This window comes from Sprattus sprattus, assembly GCF_963457725.1.
Source record: "Sprattus sprattus genome assembly, chromosome: 13".
Lineage (NCBI taxonomy): Eukaryota > Metazoa > Chordata > Actinopteri > Clupeiformes > Clupeidae > Sprattus > Sprattus sprattus.
In genome coordinates, this window is record NC_137911.1 from 29,587,962 (window position 1) to 29,603,921 (window position 15,960).

Here is a 15,960-nt window from a genome sequence, read left to right on the forward strand (position 1 = left end):
TTAGGTACAGTGGTGTAGTCCAGGGTATAGGCAGGTATACGGAGTATACTCACTTATTTTTCAGTCAGAATTGGGTATACCCACTTCTCAAAACAGGGCGTTTATCCTGTGCTGTATGGGCTGCTTAAAAAAATTAAGAGTATACCCATGGGACCACTACACCACTGCTTAGGTAGGTAGGTTATTGCTCCCAAGCAGCAGCCAGCATCACTCCCTGAAATATAAAGGATACAAATTTAGCGTTTTACTTTGCAAAAGTTTTCGGTGTTGATTTGGATCATCAACCGAGGTAAGAGGCCTGCTTCTTCCATCCATTAGGTTTACTTTTCAATTTCCTTGTTTTCTTAGTTGAAGTGACCCAGTTTTGCCCTCCTGTGGGCGTGATCACTACTCTTCAGTCGTGAGAAGATGACCTGATACATTTCTGTGTTCACCGCACCTTCCAATCCACGACCTCCTTTTGTGATGCTCTGCCCGAATCCCATTTTTGTGTGCCCCATAATTTCCACTCTACGCTGCAGTTGTCACACCTCTCTGCCCACTCATTTTACTTCATGCGCCGCTGGGATGAATGGTTTGCATTTTTTTGCAACTGTATTTTTTTCCATCAAAATTAGAACATAATTACATTCTACCAACAAAAATGAATGACAGGTGCTGCCTCAAATGCTGCCTTTCTTTCAAACGTGGCATGTAATAACTAAACCATGCGTCTATGGGATGCAAGATGTCAATCAGGGCTTGAAATAAACTACGGGTGAAAGCACTGTTAGGGAAATCCCAGGGAGATTAGAAGAGTTCATATTTTTAAACGATGAAAGACCACACAATAATGGCAAAGAAGGGATGGGATGTGGGGGAGGGAGAGAATGCAAACACTTACATAAGCTGAAAGGACTGTCTTACTGTGAGGTGGGCACTAAGCGGAACAGGGAATGAGAGACAGACAGACAGACATAAAGAGGGAGAGAGAGAGAGAGAGAGAGAGAAAGAGAGAGAGAGAGAGAGAGAGAGAGAGAATGACCACATAGAGGAAGAGGACAGTCTATCATAATGAAAGATATCCAATTAAATGTAATAAACAATAACAACCACAACAATAACAATTAGGATAATAAGGATGATAATCCATTTCACAATAAATTCCAGGTTCTATGTATAGAGTACAGAGCACATTTCATGAAATATGGCCCTATAGAGGCAGCTCTCTTGTGTTTTGTACACACAGCAACATCTAGTGGTGAGAGCTTCTGAAAATGCATTCACAGCCCCTCACTTCAACCCAACTACAAATAGTTTTCACCCACAACTACTAATAGCCTATTAATGATATTATGTTAATATATTATATATGTATATATAATATTATAGTATAGGTAATATATCGTTATCATTTAATAGGCTATTTGACAGCCTCTTGTTTTGATTATTTAAATTTGACGTGATCAGCTAATCAAAACAAAATGTTTCCTGGAAAAACATTTGCAATGTATCCACATCTATTTTCTTAAATGTAAATGTATCCATACATGTATGGAGTTGTTCCAAAGGAATCGTTTGAAATCTCGCGGTATTATTTCTGGCGCTTTGACGTCTACGGGATTTTGGACGGCAAATTTCAACGCAATACTTTACACAGCGATATGGAAATGGCGCTTGCGTTCAAGTCCTAGTGGTTAGGGCAGCCAGCCGCTAAGTCTCAAAAGTCAAGGTCCACTGTTAGAAATCGTAGTTTGGTCTTGTTAAAGTCGTCTTTTAAGTCTATACAATTAAGCAAATGTGCATGTGAGAAGGGCGGATTATGACAGAAGAAAAGTCGCGTCGGAAGACACATTTGAGTCAACAGTATTTTGAAACCGTCAACATAAGACAGGTACGTTAGCTAGCTATCTTAACTCAGGCTAGCAATGCTAGTAGTCTAACAGCTAACTAACCACGTTATGTTTGACCAACCGGTTTCTTTATACCCTGCTTTTAGAAACAAAACATAATGTCTCCAGATAAATGGATCAGTTGTGTCGGCCTCTAGTCTACTAACATACCCAGAATCACTTAAAAGCCTTTAATCTCAGTTTATAAATTCACTGAATTGTTGTTGGCCAGTTTAGCTGCTAGCAAGAGTAGTTAGCTCCCCAGCTTGGTAGCTTGCGTCTACTTTAGCAATGCGAAGTTTGACTTAACCTGCCAAGAGGTAGTCAATTTCTAGGCTGCTAACACTTACTGCACGTAAGACATCATATTCGTGCAAAAGTGGTGTTGCCGTGACAAGTTATTCGGTCCGGTTGCAAACCCATTGGTGGGCTTGTTAAGATGTGTCTGATGTTTTGGTGGCTAATATGCGTTGTATCGCTAATGGCATGTCACCCTCGTAGCTAACGTTAGCACATTTTAGCAAATAGTGAAGCTAGGTAGCCCCAGCGAAAGCAAAAGCGACATATGCTGTAACTCAATTTGTTTCTGAAATTCTTAGTCAGTTGGTTTTGTTTGGCACCTGAACCTAAAACTGCTTCCATAATGTGGTTGCTAGGTCGTTTTTTAAGTTGCCTAACTTCACTGGTAACACAGCTAGCCACGAAAACCGGTATAAAGCTATTTAGCTGTGATGCTTTTTGCTAACTTATAACTCTCCCTGGGTTAGCGACGTGAAATTAGTCTGTTTTAGAGCTTAATTTGTAATAATATGTCGGCTTTGTGTCAGTAATGACATATGAGGGGTGTATGACACTTTTCACTTGCGCGGTCCAATTAACTAGATAGCCATTAGCTAAACAAAATTGGGCCTTGCACTTGAAGCCAAACAGGCAATGTGTCACTAGAATCTCAATTTAATGCTAACGATTTCTTTTTTTGGATGACCAATAACCAGATGCGTCATGTGCATTTTTGCAACATTTAACAATCTAACAATACATTATGTCAGGCAGACTTCTAACTGTACATTAGTCATCTTCATGGAGAAAGTGGTTGACTGACTTCAGAACACCAATCTTGGCAAGAATCAAGTGTAGAATCAAGAAGCAAATGTGTAACCACAGTGTATATACTGTTTTCCAGATTATTCCCATTATAACATTGCTATGGCGTCTGGTTGTGGAGTGTGCTGTCATATAGTTAGGTAGTTCTGATGGCCACGTTGAGGCTTTGTGATCCTGACTGCCATTCCTCAACATCTGCGCGGGCACATTTTCAAATCCTAGAGCGTTTGCATCAGAAGGCTTGTGTAGGGGGCACTATTTGCGTGTTTTCCAGAGCGCAAGAAAACTGCCCTCAAGTGTGAGGGCAGGTCGATTACGTCGTTGCCTGTGCGTTTCGTCGGCCTAGCCCACCACATTCATCGTAGATAGCCTTATCTCCTGCGGAGCATACACCCTGCGAAATTATATTTGCCGAAAAATAATAATTGTGGTGCTACATAAGTACTAGATATTTAAGTTAAAGCACCAACATGGCCCTGCCAGGCTCATTTTCCAAATGAATAAATATTTAAAAGAGCTGAATCTAAAACGCTGCCTTGAGCACTACAGTCAGTGTCTTGGTGTGCCTAGCGCTCTGCACACTTGCTACAGCTGTTATATGAAAACCAACAGCACTCAAAACTGCTGACAGCTGAAACCTCTACCACTTTAAAAAAGAAAAAAGGCCTATTGTCTGTAGTTGACTTTCACAGTGGACATGTAAATGTGGCGGAAGCTCTAGACTAGAGGGAGCATACAAACAGCTTTGCTCTGCTCTGCTGGGCTCTGAAGTCTTTACGAGGCATGGAAGTCAATGACTGCATTGTTCCATTGCTGTTTCATTGTTGGAGACCTGCAGGCTTGCACATTGATTTTGTGTTTGTTGGTTTGTTTGCTGTTGCTGTTTGTTTGTTAGTTAGTTAGTTGGTGTGTGGTTTTTGTGCCTGTCTGTATTGTGAAGTGTTTGTGTGATATATATTTTTTAAATAAATTATTTGTTTTATCCCCTTGTTCAGTAAGTATGCGTGACCTGGCTGCTCAAGTCACCAGCAGCCTGTTGCGCTTCCCGGAGGTGACTGTAGACGCTCTGGGTGAAGATGAGGTCACGCTGGACTCGGTGCTGCATGGCAGATTCACCATCGGTAAGATTTCCATTCTCCTACGCTCTGCTACCGTGGAACACAACCAGTTATGGAAAGTGGTTGACTAATAAATACATGTGCATATGTTATTACTAGTATGTTATTAGAGTGCGTCAAAAAGAAATGTTGTTATAGCTTAAGAGATGTAGAATTTCACCACTCTGAGTTGTGACATGTGCAATAAGTGTGGGGGGAGGCAACATTGTAAATAAATGGGCAGCAGACGCTGACTAATTGCAGAGATTTGTGAAGATCATTGATTTGTAGGTCTGACTTGACTGTGCAGTGGAGGGTACTTATACTGTCTACTGAACATGCTCTTGATGTTATGAAAATGTACTGGAAACAAAAAAAGGCCTGAAGCACTTTAGGCCTGTGTGTGTGTGTGTGTGTGTGTGTGTGTGGCCTCTTCATCTGGAAGCGCAGGTGTCACCTTTACCCGTAATGCACAATATGGACTGAAACTCTGAATGCAATTTAATTCTTCCTTTTAGCCAAATTGGGATTTTGCCATGATATGTACTTATTTATCAAATCCAAATAAAGAAGTAAACTGTGTGTGTGTGTGTGTGTGTGTGTGTGTGTGTGGCTGCTTGTATGTGATATAGGGCGGAGTGGCCTGGCCTGGCTGGCGTATGGTCCGCAGCTGGAGGTGGTGCACTCGGTGACGGCGGAGCGTTTCTCGGCCTACTGCTTCAGCGGCCTGAGCGAGCACCCTCCTAACGTGCTGGCAGCGCGGGACTTCTGCTGGCTGAAGAGGACGGGGCTGCTGGTGGGCCTGGAGGAAGCAGAGGGCAGCATGCTCTGCCTCTACGACCTGGGAATCTCCCGCGTGGTCAAGGCTGTCGTCATCCCCGGCAGGGTGAGTCCGCTTCCCGACACTGATGAAGGCCACTCTGACCAAACACATTGCCCCGGAATTAGGTAGTAAGATCTGTTCTTCACATCTGTGTGGCTGTGAAGGCAAACACATTGTTTGGAAATGCATATTAAAGGTTGATGTTTTCCTGTCTTCAAGTGTTGTTGGGTTTGTGAGTTTTTTTACAAGAGTAAGTCTGTTTCCTGGAAGGATTTTTCTCTGTTTGTTTGAATTGGTTGCCTGGAGCTGTCCGTTTCAACAATGTGAATGATTGATTCATGATCCATGATTTATGTATGTCTGTGCATGTGTGTACCTGAAAGAGCAATCACCTTGTTTCATCAGTTGTGTGTGTGTCTGTCTGTCTGTCTGGCTGTCTGTCTGTGTCTGTCTGTCTGTCTGTCTGTCTGTCTGCCCATCTGTCCATGTGTGTGTGCCTGAAAGAGAGCCATCACCTTGTTTCATCAGTTGAGTTTGTGTGAGAGTGTGTGTGTCTGTCTGTGCATGTGTGTGTGCCTGAGAGAGCCATAACTTTTTTTTCTCAGTTGAGTTTGTGTGTGTGTGTGTGTCTGTCTGTCTGTGCATGTGTGTGTCTGTGTGTGTGTGTGTGTGTGTGTGCCTGAGAGGGACATTTTTTTTTCATCCATTGAGTTTGTGTGTATGTTGTAGTTTTAATTGAACCAGCATTGTTTGCCCCTGTGGATGTCTTGTCTGTGAGAGGGAATTGATGGCAATGCATCGAACCAAGAGCCTTTGACGACACGTCATAGATTTCATCAGCCAAGCCTCACAAAGCAACCCTATTAAGCGCATTAGTCATCACATCTGCTTGTCTCTCCGTCTCCCTTAGGCTTCAGTTGTGCCTTCACTTGGGAGATTGGGAGATATGCTGCTGATAATTTGCTCAGTCTTATGCAGTGTTTCTCTCGCTCTCTCTCCCCTTCCAGATCACGGCCATCGAGCCCATCGTGAGCTATGGAGGAGCCAGCGCAAACACTCAGCACCTTCACCAGAGCCTGCGCTGGTTTTTCGGCGTGGCCGCGGTTGTCACGGATATCGGCCACGTGCTCCTGGTTGACCTCTGTCTGGATGACCTGTCCTGCAGCCAGAGTGAACTGGAAGCCTCTGGTGAGCCCCTGGCCTCTTCAGTGTTCTCGAGAGATGCTCAGTTTGATGTCTGTGTGTACTCGAGTGAGGATCTCCCACGAGATTGATTGATTGATTGATTGATTGATTGATTTATTTAGGCCTCGGAAGACACATTGAGGAATTCAATCCTCATTTTCAATGGTGCCGAGGGTACAATGAGAGTTAATACATAGGATAAAAATAAAATAAAATAGATAATATAAATATGCATATAAAATAGTCCCGGAGTACAAGGGAATGGTCATAAATAACGTTTTTGAACATCCAGTAAATCCATTAAAAAATGCTATGTTTGGGTCAACAGTTACAATCACTGCAAGAGAAGTCTGATGTACATTTTATCAGGTTTATGAATTCCCTTACTGAAATAAATGAGCACAACCTTAATGTTTTTTGGACCTCGTTCCAGATGTAGGGTGCTTTAAAACAGAAGGCTGTCTTCCCCAGTTTTGTGTTGGCATGTGGCAGATGTAATGAGAGCAAGCTTTGGGAGCGTGTATTGGTGGTGTTACGGTTCCAGCTGACCAAAGAGTAGAGATAAAGTGGCATCAGCCCAATGATGGTTTTGTAAATTAAAATCTTCCAGTGAGCATCCCTTCTTTCAGACAGGGCTGGCCAGCCAACCTTGTTCTATAAAGTGCAGTGGTGTGTGCCATAGCGGTCTCCAGTAATAAAATGAGATGCTCAGTTTGATGTCGGAGTGTACTCGAGTGAGGCTTTCCCTCGAGAGATGCTCAGTTTAAGAGTAAGGTGTAGGGTTTGCACTTGTAAATGTATCTCTCAGAAGAGTTGTTTCACAAGTTGACGAAGCCATCTCTGCTACGACATTAGCATCCTCATACATTCGCAAGCATGATGCTGGCATCTCTAGGGCAGCAGGTGGCATACAGTGTTTAGGAGTGTGACAGTGATGCCACACTTGACTGATGCCAGTATGATCCTGCGAGGAAGGCTTGTAGGGCCAATGATTTTCCGTTTCAAAAAAATGCATTTCCGTTTCACTTTTGGTGAATTCCGTTTTTTCCCCCGTTTCAGCTCATTTTGTTCACCCTGAGGTATATTGATGGCTTGAAATGAGTGAATAATACGTGCCCTTCTTAGATTTGCCATCAACAGAACAGAAGACTTAACATTTTTTGTTTTAAATGCGATTGGGAAGACGAGCAAATGAATGTGACTAAATGTGGCTTTAGCAAGTGTGTGTGTCAACCTTTGAAAATGGGGGCGTGTCCAGAGCAGAGTTCAGCGCAGACTTGAAATTTCATGACCGCTTTTGTTCTTCAATTAATGTTTGTTCATCGTTGCGATCGTTGTTGTGTTTCTTTGCCTTTGCAGATCTGGAGGTGGTGAATAAGTCCCCGTCAGAGATCCCGCGGCTCAGGGAGGGCGTGACGCAGCAGGGTCGCCACCTCTGCCTGCAGCTCAGCAGCCCGACGGGCACCGGTGCCACCGCCCTGCAGTACGTCGCCCGCACCAACCAGCTGGCCGTCGGCTTCTCCGACGGGTACCTGCAGCTCTGGAACATGAAGTCGCTCAAGAAAGAGTGAGTGCCTCAGTGTGTGCTTCCCATTTTAATGCTGTGTGAGTGTGTACTGCCCCTTCAAAGATGTGTGAGTGTGTTTCCTCCCCTTTAATGCTGTGTTAGTGTGTTCCCTCCCCTTTAATGCTGTGTTAGTGTGTTCCCTCGCCTTTAATGCTGTGTTAGTGTGTACTTCCCTTGAATGCTGTGTGAGTGTGTTTCCTCCCCTTTAATGCTGTGTTAGTGTGTACTTCCCTTTAATGCTGTGTGAGTGTGTTCCCTCCCCTTTAATGCTGTGTTAGTGTGTTCCCTCCCCTTTAATGCTGTGTAAGTGTGTACTTCCCTTTAATGCTGTGTTAGTGTGTACTTCCCTTTAATGCTGTGTGAGTGTCTCCTGCTTCTTTAATGCTGTGTTAGTGTGTTCCCTCCCCTTTAATGCTGTGTTAGTGTGTACTTCCCTTTAATGCTGTGTTAGTGAATACTTCCCTTTAATGCTGTGTTAGTGAATACTTCCCTTTAAAGCTGTGTGAGTGTGTACTTCCCCTTCAATGCTGTGTGAGTGTGTTCCCTCCCCTTTAATGCTGTGTTAGGGCTCAGATACACATACGCGTTTTTGTAAAAACGCGACGCTAGGAAATACATTGATTCCTATGGTACGGCGCGCTTTCACGCAAAGCGCCCCGTACCATAGGAATCAATGCATTTCCTAGCATCGCGTTTTTACAAAAACGCGTATGTGTATCTGAGCCCTTAGTGTGTTCCCTCCCCTTTAATGCTGTGTAAGTGTGTACTTCCCTTTAATGCTGTGTTAGTGTGTACTTCCCTTTAATGCTGTGTGAGTGTCTCCTGCTTCTTTAATGCTGTGTTAGTGTGTTCCCTCCCCTTTAATGCTGTGTTAGTGTGTACTTCCCTTTAATGCTGTGTTAGTGAATACTTCCCTTTAATGCTGTGTTAGTGTGTACTTCCCCTTCAATGCTGTGTGAGTGTGTACTTCCCCTTCAATGCTGTGTGAGTGTCTCCTGCTGCTTTAATGCTGTGTTAGTGTATACTTCCCCTTCAATGCTGTGTGAGTGTGTACTTCCCCTTCAATGCTGTGTGAGTGTCTCCTGCTGCTTTAATGCTGTGTTAGTGTATACTTCCCCTTCAATGCTGTGTGAGTGTATACTTCCCCTTCAATGCTGTGTGAGTGTGTACTTCCCCTTCAATGCTGTGTGAGTGTCTCCTGCTGCTTTAATGCTGTGTTAGTGTATACTTTCCTTTAAAGCTGTGTGAGTGTCTCCTGCTTCTTTAAAGCTGTGTTAGGGCTCAGATACACATACGCGTTTTTGTAAAAACGCGACGCTAGGAAATACATTGATTCCTATGGTACGGCGCGCTTTCACGCAAAGCGCCCCGTACCATAGGAATCAATGCATTTCCTAGCGTCGCGTTTTTACAAAAACGCGTATGTGTATTTGAGCCCATAGTGTGTACTACCCCTTTAATGCTGTGTGTGTGTGTGTGTGTGTGTGTGTGTACTCCCCCTTTTATGTGGAAATGTCTGGGAAATCCTAAGTCGTCTTCCTGTATCTGAATGTAACTGTCAAATAATGTTTGTCTTTGCTTTTGTTGGCTTGCTTAAATCCAGCTCAGTTTAACTGGGTCGAGGTAGTTTGGTGGCATTGCTCTACAATCTGTTTACCTTGGTAACACTTTCAGACCTGTCTACTTCTGTCCAGTATCTGATGACTGTCTCAACCACACACACACACACACACATGTCTTTGCAGGTATCACTCTCAGCTCGAGGGGGGCAGGGTTCCTGTGTACGCTTTCACCTTCCAGGAGCCAGAGAACGACCCCCGCAACTGCTGCTACCTGTGGGCTGTGCAGTCAGCTCAGGACCAGTGAGTTCTCCCCCCTCTCTCCCTCCGCATCATTAGTCATCAGCAGCAGCTCTGGAGGCGGCGCTAGGGGATTAGATGGGCTGGCGTTCAGCCATAGAGATGCCCCATTGTTTGTACTAGCTAGAGCTAACTGCCACTGCTGTTTCACCCCCATCCAACCCCCTCAGTACAAACACACACACACACACACACACACTGAACTGATGTCGAAACTTGTAATAACATTCAACTGTTCTTTACCCTTCTAATCCCCTGCAGTGTACCCACACACAAACACAGACACACACACAGACACACACACAGACTTGTACTCTAACATTCCCCTCACAGTCATTCCCAGTCTTCTAACATGTGATTTATTACCCTCCTGCAGGGAAGGAGACGTTGTCAGTCTCCACCTGCTACAGTTGGCCTTCGGAGAGAGAAAGTGCCTTGCCTCGGGCAAGATTCTGTATGAGGTAAGTGACCCCTGCTTCATTTAGCATCCATGTCTTTCTCATTGTACGCACATTTTTCATTTAGCATCCATGTCTTTCCCATCGTACGCACAATTTTCATTTCCTATTGTTCCCCTATAGCACACATCACTATATTGTAATGCCATTATAATATTATCATGCCAGTTTGACCCTGTTAGGCTCTGTTGTTCCATTATAGTTGTTCTTCATAATGCTCTCTTGTTAGGGGACCTTTATGTCCTCATAAGCGCACTGTGTGTTTTCTGTCTGGTCACGTGGTGATCTCTCCCGCTGAGTAACCTGCATGTGTGTGTTTCAGGGCTTAGAGTACTGTGAGGAGCGCTACAGCCAGGACCTGAATGCCACCGCCTTCCCCCTGCGGGCTCAGGCCACCAACACACGCCTGCTCAGCTGTCAGACCATCGAGAAGTTCCGCCACCACCCCGACCGCGACGACAGCATGAACGAAGGTTTCAGCGATGCAGATTTATTAAACATTTACAAAGAAATTAAATTCACTTCAATTCAATTTTATTTGTATAGCGCCATAACAATACAATTGCCTCTAGGCGCTTAATAAAAGAGAAGAAAATAAATAAATGACTTTGTGGCCTGCAGGTAGATTTTAAAACGGTTAGTGTTTAACTACTGTAATCTCTCCTCCCAGTGGCCTCCCCAGACACCAGTGTGTCCATATTCAGCTGGCAGGTCAAGGCTTACGGGCAGGCCAAGCCATCCACATACATCGGTGTCTTCGATATTAACAGATGGTACCACGCACAGATGCCTGATTCTCTGAGGTGGGCCCTTTTTTTCTCTCATACGGGAATGGGATATATGGCTAAATATGACCAGGACAACCACTGACAAATACTCTGTACGTCCTCTTCATATCCAGTAATACTCAAAGCTGAAATCATTTTCTAGTTTGTATAATAAAATACCTTAAGGTAGCATTGGGTATCAGAAACGGAGGGGATCAGTTCTCAAGGCGTTACATCAAACAGTTTTTCTGCGAATTTATCTTTTACATATTTATTATGTGGATTAAGGAGACATTCAACTAAATTAAGACACACTGTTCGTCAACGAATCACTGTTTATTGTGCCTCAAAGAAAATGGCATTCAGGCTGTGCTTTGTTAAGATGAAGGACACCTCATATGCCTGTTGAAGCCAGAGACTGGTTCTGAGCACCCCTGCTGTTTTGTGTGGAGCAGGCCAGGAGAGTCCCTGCGTAGCTGTCCCTACTTTGCCGTGTGGTCCCTGGACGCGGTGGTGGAGATGGCCGTCTCCAGCCCCCTGCTGGACGTTCTGGTGCATGAGCGTAGCCTGAGCAGAGGTCTGCCCTTCACATGCCCTCCCCCTGAACAGTTCTTCAATCCCACCACATACAATTTTGGTGAGCAGTAGCCGTGGGGCCAACACCACCTCTGATGGGTGCTTATGATGTGTGTGTGTGTGTGTGTGTGTGTGTGTGTGTGTGTGTGTGTGAGAGGTGTCAGGGTTTCTGCAAGAATTTCCTTGCCAATCCGGTGTCCAGAAATTATGTTACTGGACAACATTTTATTTATTTAATACATTTTACCAGGCAAAAACTGGTCAGTACCAGCTAACAGAAACCTGTGTGTGTGTGTGTGTGTGTGTGTGTAGGAAATCGTATGCATTGAGCATTCATACAGATTCTGTGACACTCATTCTCTATGCATTGTTTCTTTTTCTTCCCAGATGCAAGCTGCTTGCTTAACTCTGGAATTGTGCACTTAACCTGCTCCGGTCATCAGAAGGAGGTAGGTTTCATGTTCTCTGTAATGCTTATTCTCTTTGACCTGGTACAGCCCTGGACTGAACTCCAGAGTTCAGACCTGGCCGTAGTGACGAGTGTGTGTTAGCCCTGCCTCCAGAGTTCAGACCTGGCCGTAGTGACGAGTGTGTGTTGGCCCTGCCAGAGCCCTGTTGTAACCCGGCTGTCGTCATCCCTGTAGACGCTGAGCTACCTGAAGAAGGCCGCCCCCACGCTGAGCGAGAGCATCTCGAGCGGATACTCCCGCTGCCTGCTGTCCGGCCTGCTGTCCCCGCGTCTGGCCGACGTCCAGCCCTCCAACCTGTCTCAGGTGAGACCCCCCCCCTCCCTCTCCCGCTCCCTTCCTCCACTCTGCAGGTGGTGGAACAACTGACATCATCGTCTGCGGAGCACTCAGAGTGTAGAAGCAGCAGGTGGCAGAAGGGATTTCTGCTGATACTTGTTTGTTTTTAGTAGGGATGGGCGCGCTCTACTTCCAAAGAATATAAATACGTTTTTGGGTGCGAGTAAAAGAATATTAATTTTGAGTAAAAAACGCACTCTCAAGCTTTTCTCAATAATATTAAGACCAGTTTATTTCAACAGACGCGTTTCGGTCTTAAGCCTTGTTTGTTTTTGCCTGTTTGCTGCTTGCTCTAAGCTCCCTGACGTGTCTGACGCGATGTGTTGTGGTGGTGTTTTTTCAGGAGGAGCAGCTCGACGCCATCTTGTCCACCGCGGTGGAGACTAGCTCTCTCGGCCTGATCACGGGATGCATAAAGCAGTGGACTGCTGAGGGTGAGGACTATGGGTCTAGAATAATCAGCTTTTGTTTATCCAGTGCCTGGTGTGCAAAAGTGCTTAACAGAAGGCAGGGATAAAGGCATACATGTGAAATAAACTCCGTGTATTTGGACTAAAGTGTTAGACAGGGTTACCCTTCATCCTTCTTGATGAGTTTACGCTAATATAATAGTGCAAGTATCATTTTATGTGTGTGTGTGTGTGTGTGTGTGTGTGTGTGTTTTTACAGAGCAACCAGGGTCCGCAACAAATCTGAGATATATTCTGGAATGGGCCTGGGACAAAGTAGTCCACACCAAACAGGAACTGGATGGCATCTGTGAGTCACAAGATGAATCTTCTGCAGCTCCCTACACAAACACACCTGATCTAGGCTTATAGAAAGGGATGGAATACTGAAGTGGGAGATCAACCTTGGACCTGACGCTCACGTCATAATAGCAGTAAACATTCACCTGATATATATTTAAGTTGCCCCTTTGTACCCGCGTCTGAAGCGGAGAGGAGTAACGTCTATGAGTTAGAATCTTGCCATCAGGAAGAGGCTATCAAACATTCTTCCTCTGCGCTGATTTAGCAGGCCAGAGTTCTTTTGTATCGGCCAGCTGTTTTAAATCTAAATGTGCTAAATTGAGCATTCCAGCGCAACTCATCTGCCCACATGCTATTTATTTGACATTGGAGCATAGCTGTGGTATTCCTCAGAACCTCTTAAACAATCTCACTTGTCTATTTCTTTTTGCCATTTTCCCCTTTTGCCCACTGGAAAGTGGTGATGTGAACACAAGCAGACTTATTTCTTTCGCAGACTGAGTGAAATGTAAGCCTGTCTGTTTGTTTGTGTTTGTCTGCCTGTCTGTCTGTCCAGGTGCGCCCCTCTTTGACAGCTCGTCTAACTTCACGGAGCCGCAGACCCTGCAGCTGCTGCAGCACAGCCAGCGCCTGCTGGGCAACCTCAGCACCATCTTCCACTGCCTGCTCAGCCAGGCCCAGGAGATCACCCAGAAAGGTGCCCGCCACTCGCCCACCACTCGCCCGCCCGCAGCTCCACCCACAGTGCTTTACATAGACTCTACAGCGGTGTCTGTGCTCAATATGGCACCTGTTTCAAATGTACAGTCTGTGATTCAAATACAGAAATGCACAAATCAAATCTTTTTTTCCCCCCTAATTCATCTAATTGGTCCTTGCGGTCCATTAACTGTTAATTCTGTGTGTCCCCAAAACAATCGTTTTGTACAAAAGTGGCTTTTTGCCGAGCTGTACACTCATCCAGCCAATAAACACATTGTCACAGACACACAGAATGGAGGGGCGTTACTTGAAGGGCTGTTGTGCTCAAATATCAATACCAGAATTACAGACTGGACCTTCAAGTCACAGTCACGATGTGTTCACAGTTATTGTTAGGAGGGTTGGCAATTTTGTGGTTGTTATTTTTTTTTATATTTGCTTCACAGTAGCTCTGGAATAGGCTTCTCCTTTACGGTGAACTCCTGCTGTAGACTGATGTCCTTTCATACGTTTTAGCATATGTATTATATTCATTATTTATTTGTGTATGTGTGTGTATATAGTCATATCAAACAGTGTTGACATTGGTCATGACTCAACTTGCCCTCTATACAGGTCTCGTTGGTCTCATTAACAAAAACCTGGTGTCCAGTCTGATTGCGCAATACTCACAAGTGGTCCTGTGGTTCTGTCGGACCGGCCTTCTCCCCGAAGGATCAGGTAACAGCTCAGTTCCCCTCTTCTCTCAAAATGGTCCTTTTAACATGTTCATGTCCTGAAAAAAAATGTGTTGCTTCAAAGCTCACAGCTATCACTTGTCAATATGGAAGTGTACACTAGGTTGAAGGTATGTGTCCGACACTGTTCCGTATTTTCTAACCCAGATGATGAAGACGCTCTGCAGATCTCCAGGCCGTTCTACAGCTACTCCATCATCAGGAACTACTACACCGGCCGGCGAGAGGAGCTGGGGCGCCTCACAAAGTAAGACTTTAAACTGCCCCAACTCACACCTCCTGTGTTCTGCTTTAAAGCAGCATAACGGAAGAATTGCTAATCATTAACACAGTCAAACATCAAGCAAGTGCAACACAAGACAAAGCAAGACTGCAAATAAGCTACTTACTAGTTCGGCAAACAGTAGAAACGGAGGGGCAAACCTACATAAACCTACATAAAGCAGTAATATGCCTATGGACCCTGGTATTGCAATGGCACGGAAGCAATTCTCCATATTAAGTCATTGTAGTGCCCCAATTTTTTTTAAGCTATTATTTTAAGGTAAAACTGCTTATCCTAACCCTGAAGTACAATTACTGCATAATGCCACTTTTAAGACTAAGACTCGCTAAATAAGACCCCAGACTGCCCCAACTCACAGCTCTGTGATCTGCTTTAAAGACTAAGACTCGCCAAGTAAGAACCCTGCTTTAAAGAGTAGATCATAAAATCAAACATTATTTAGGATAATGTTTTAATGTGGTTTAATGTTTGCAATGTAATTGGTTGGCTAAGTTCTAATACGAAGTGCAGGAACCAGGTGAAGGTCTTTTTTTTTTTTTTTTAAGCGTTTTGGTCAACTTTTGTTTTTGTCCAAGTATGTTCAGTTGAGTAGTCTGTCTGCAGGGCAGAACCTTTATGTATGGTTTGGTGTTCCACAGGGACAAATGGAACGCGGACTGCCTCATGATTGACGCCCTGGTGGGCCAATGCGGGGAGCGCCTGGCTGACCTCTGGAAACGGGACGAGGGGGGAACGGGGCAGTACCCGCCTCTTTCACTACATGTAAGACCCCCATCATATATCATCATATATTTCATACCACACTCCAGATTCACACTAAACTGAAGACATGTATAGCAGCTAGACCTTCAGGAGATCTAGCACTGTTCTGGGTACTATTCGGCGACACTCGCTAAGCGGTTTAGCGAGCTAAACTCCAGGCTAAAAAAAGACAACACCGTTTTAGCGGATTCGGCGAAGCAACTTTTGCTCAATTTCCATGGTAATTAATCGCTTAGCCCTAGCCTGCTCCAGGACAGGCTAAGCAAAGTTTAGCTGGCTAAACTTGCCACACCCACGCCAAAAGGAGGGATCCCATTGACAAGGTTAATAGTTTGATTAGCGTAGGAAGAGTTCTTTGCGATCGCCAAGAAGATCCATTTTTCCATCATGATGAGTTCTTGTATGAGTGCTACCGATCCACCCGACAAGGAATAATTAATTTAAAAGACCTTCTCGAGTCATTTACCGTCGAACATTGAATGTCTTCTATTTTTGTAATGTCGGCGATGCGGAGAAAAAAGCACTCATAATTATATGACATTCATTGGTACAGTTGATAAACCAGAAATAACTTTCATGCTCAGCCTGAGACGTGATTTTTAGTTTGC

The 15,960-nt window shown here is 44.6% G+C and overlaps 1 protein-coding gene across 1 annotated transcript in view; it reads left to right on the plus strand.

The window, feature by feature from the left end:
• The first annotated feature begins 1,795 nt into the window (after positions 1-1,795).
• ahctf1 (AT hook containing transcription factor 1) overlaps positions 1,796-15,960 on the plus strand; it is a 29,492-nt gene continuing 15,327 nt past the window's right edge. The window contains exons 1-18 of the mRNA XM_080850282.1: positions 1,796-1,873; positions 3,971-4,096; positions 4,705-4,958; positions 5,903-6,083; positions 7,440-7,647; positions 9,393-9,509; positions 9,883-9,967; positions 10,287-10,437; positions 10,635-10,767; positions 11,187-11,368; positions 11,695-11,756; positions 11,952-12,080; positions 12,457-12,547; positions 12,783-12,872; positions 13,422-13,562; positions 14,183-14,287; positions 14,452-14,551; positions 15,229-15,352. Of these exons, the coding sequence (XP_080706408.1) occupies positions 3,976-4,096; positions 4,705-4,958; positions 5,903-6,083; positions 7,440-7,647; positions 9,393-9,509; positions 9,883-9,967; positions 10,287-10,437; positions 10,635-10,767; positions 11,187-11,368; positions 11,695-11,756; positions 11,952-12,080; positions 12,457-12,547; positions 12,783-12,872; positions 13,422-13,562; positions 14,183-14,287; positions 14,452-14,551; positions 15,229-15,352 (2,274 nt within the window). The 5' untranslated portion in view covers positions 1,796-1,873; positions 3,971-3,975. The remainder of the gene's footprint in view (positions 1,874-3,970; positions 4,097-4,704; positions 4,959-5,902; positions 6,084-7,439; positions 7,648-9,392; positions 9,510-9,882; positions 9,968-10,286; positions 10,438-10,634; positions 10,768-11,186; positions 11,369-11,694; positions 11,757-11,951; positions 12,081-12,456; positions 12,548-12,782; positions 12,873-13,421; positions 13,563-14,182; positions 14,288-14,451; positions 14,552-15,228; positions 15,353-15,960) is intronic.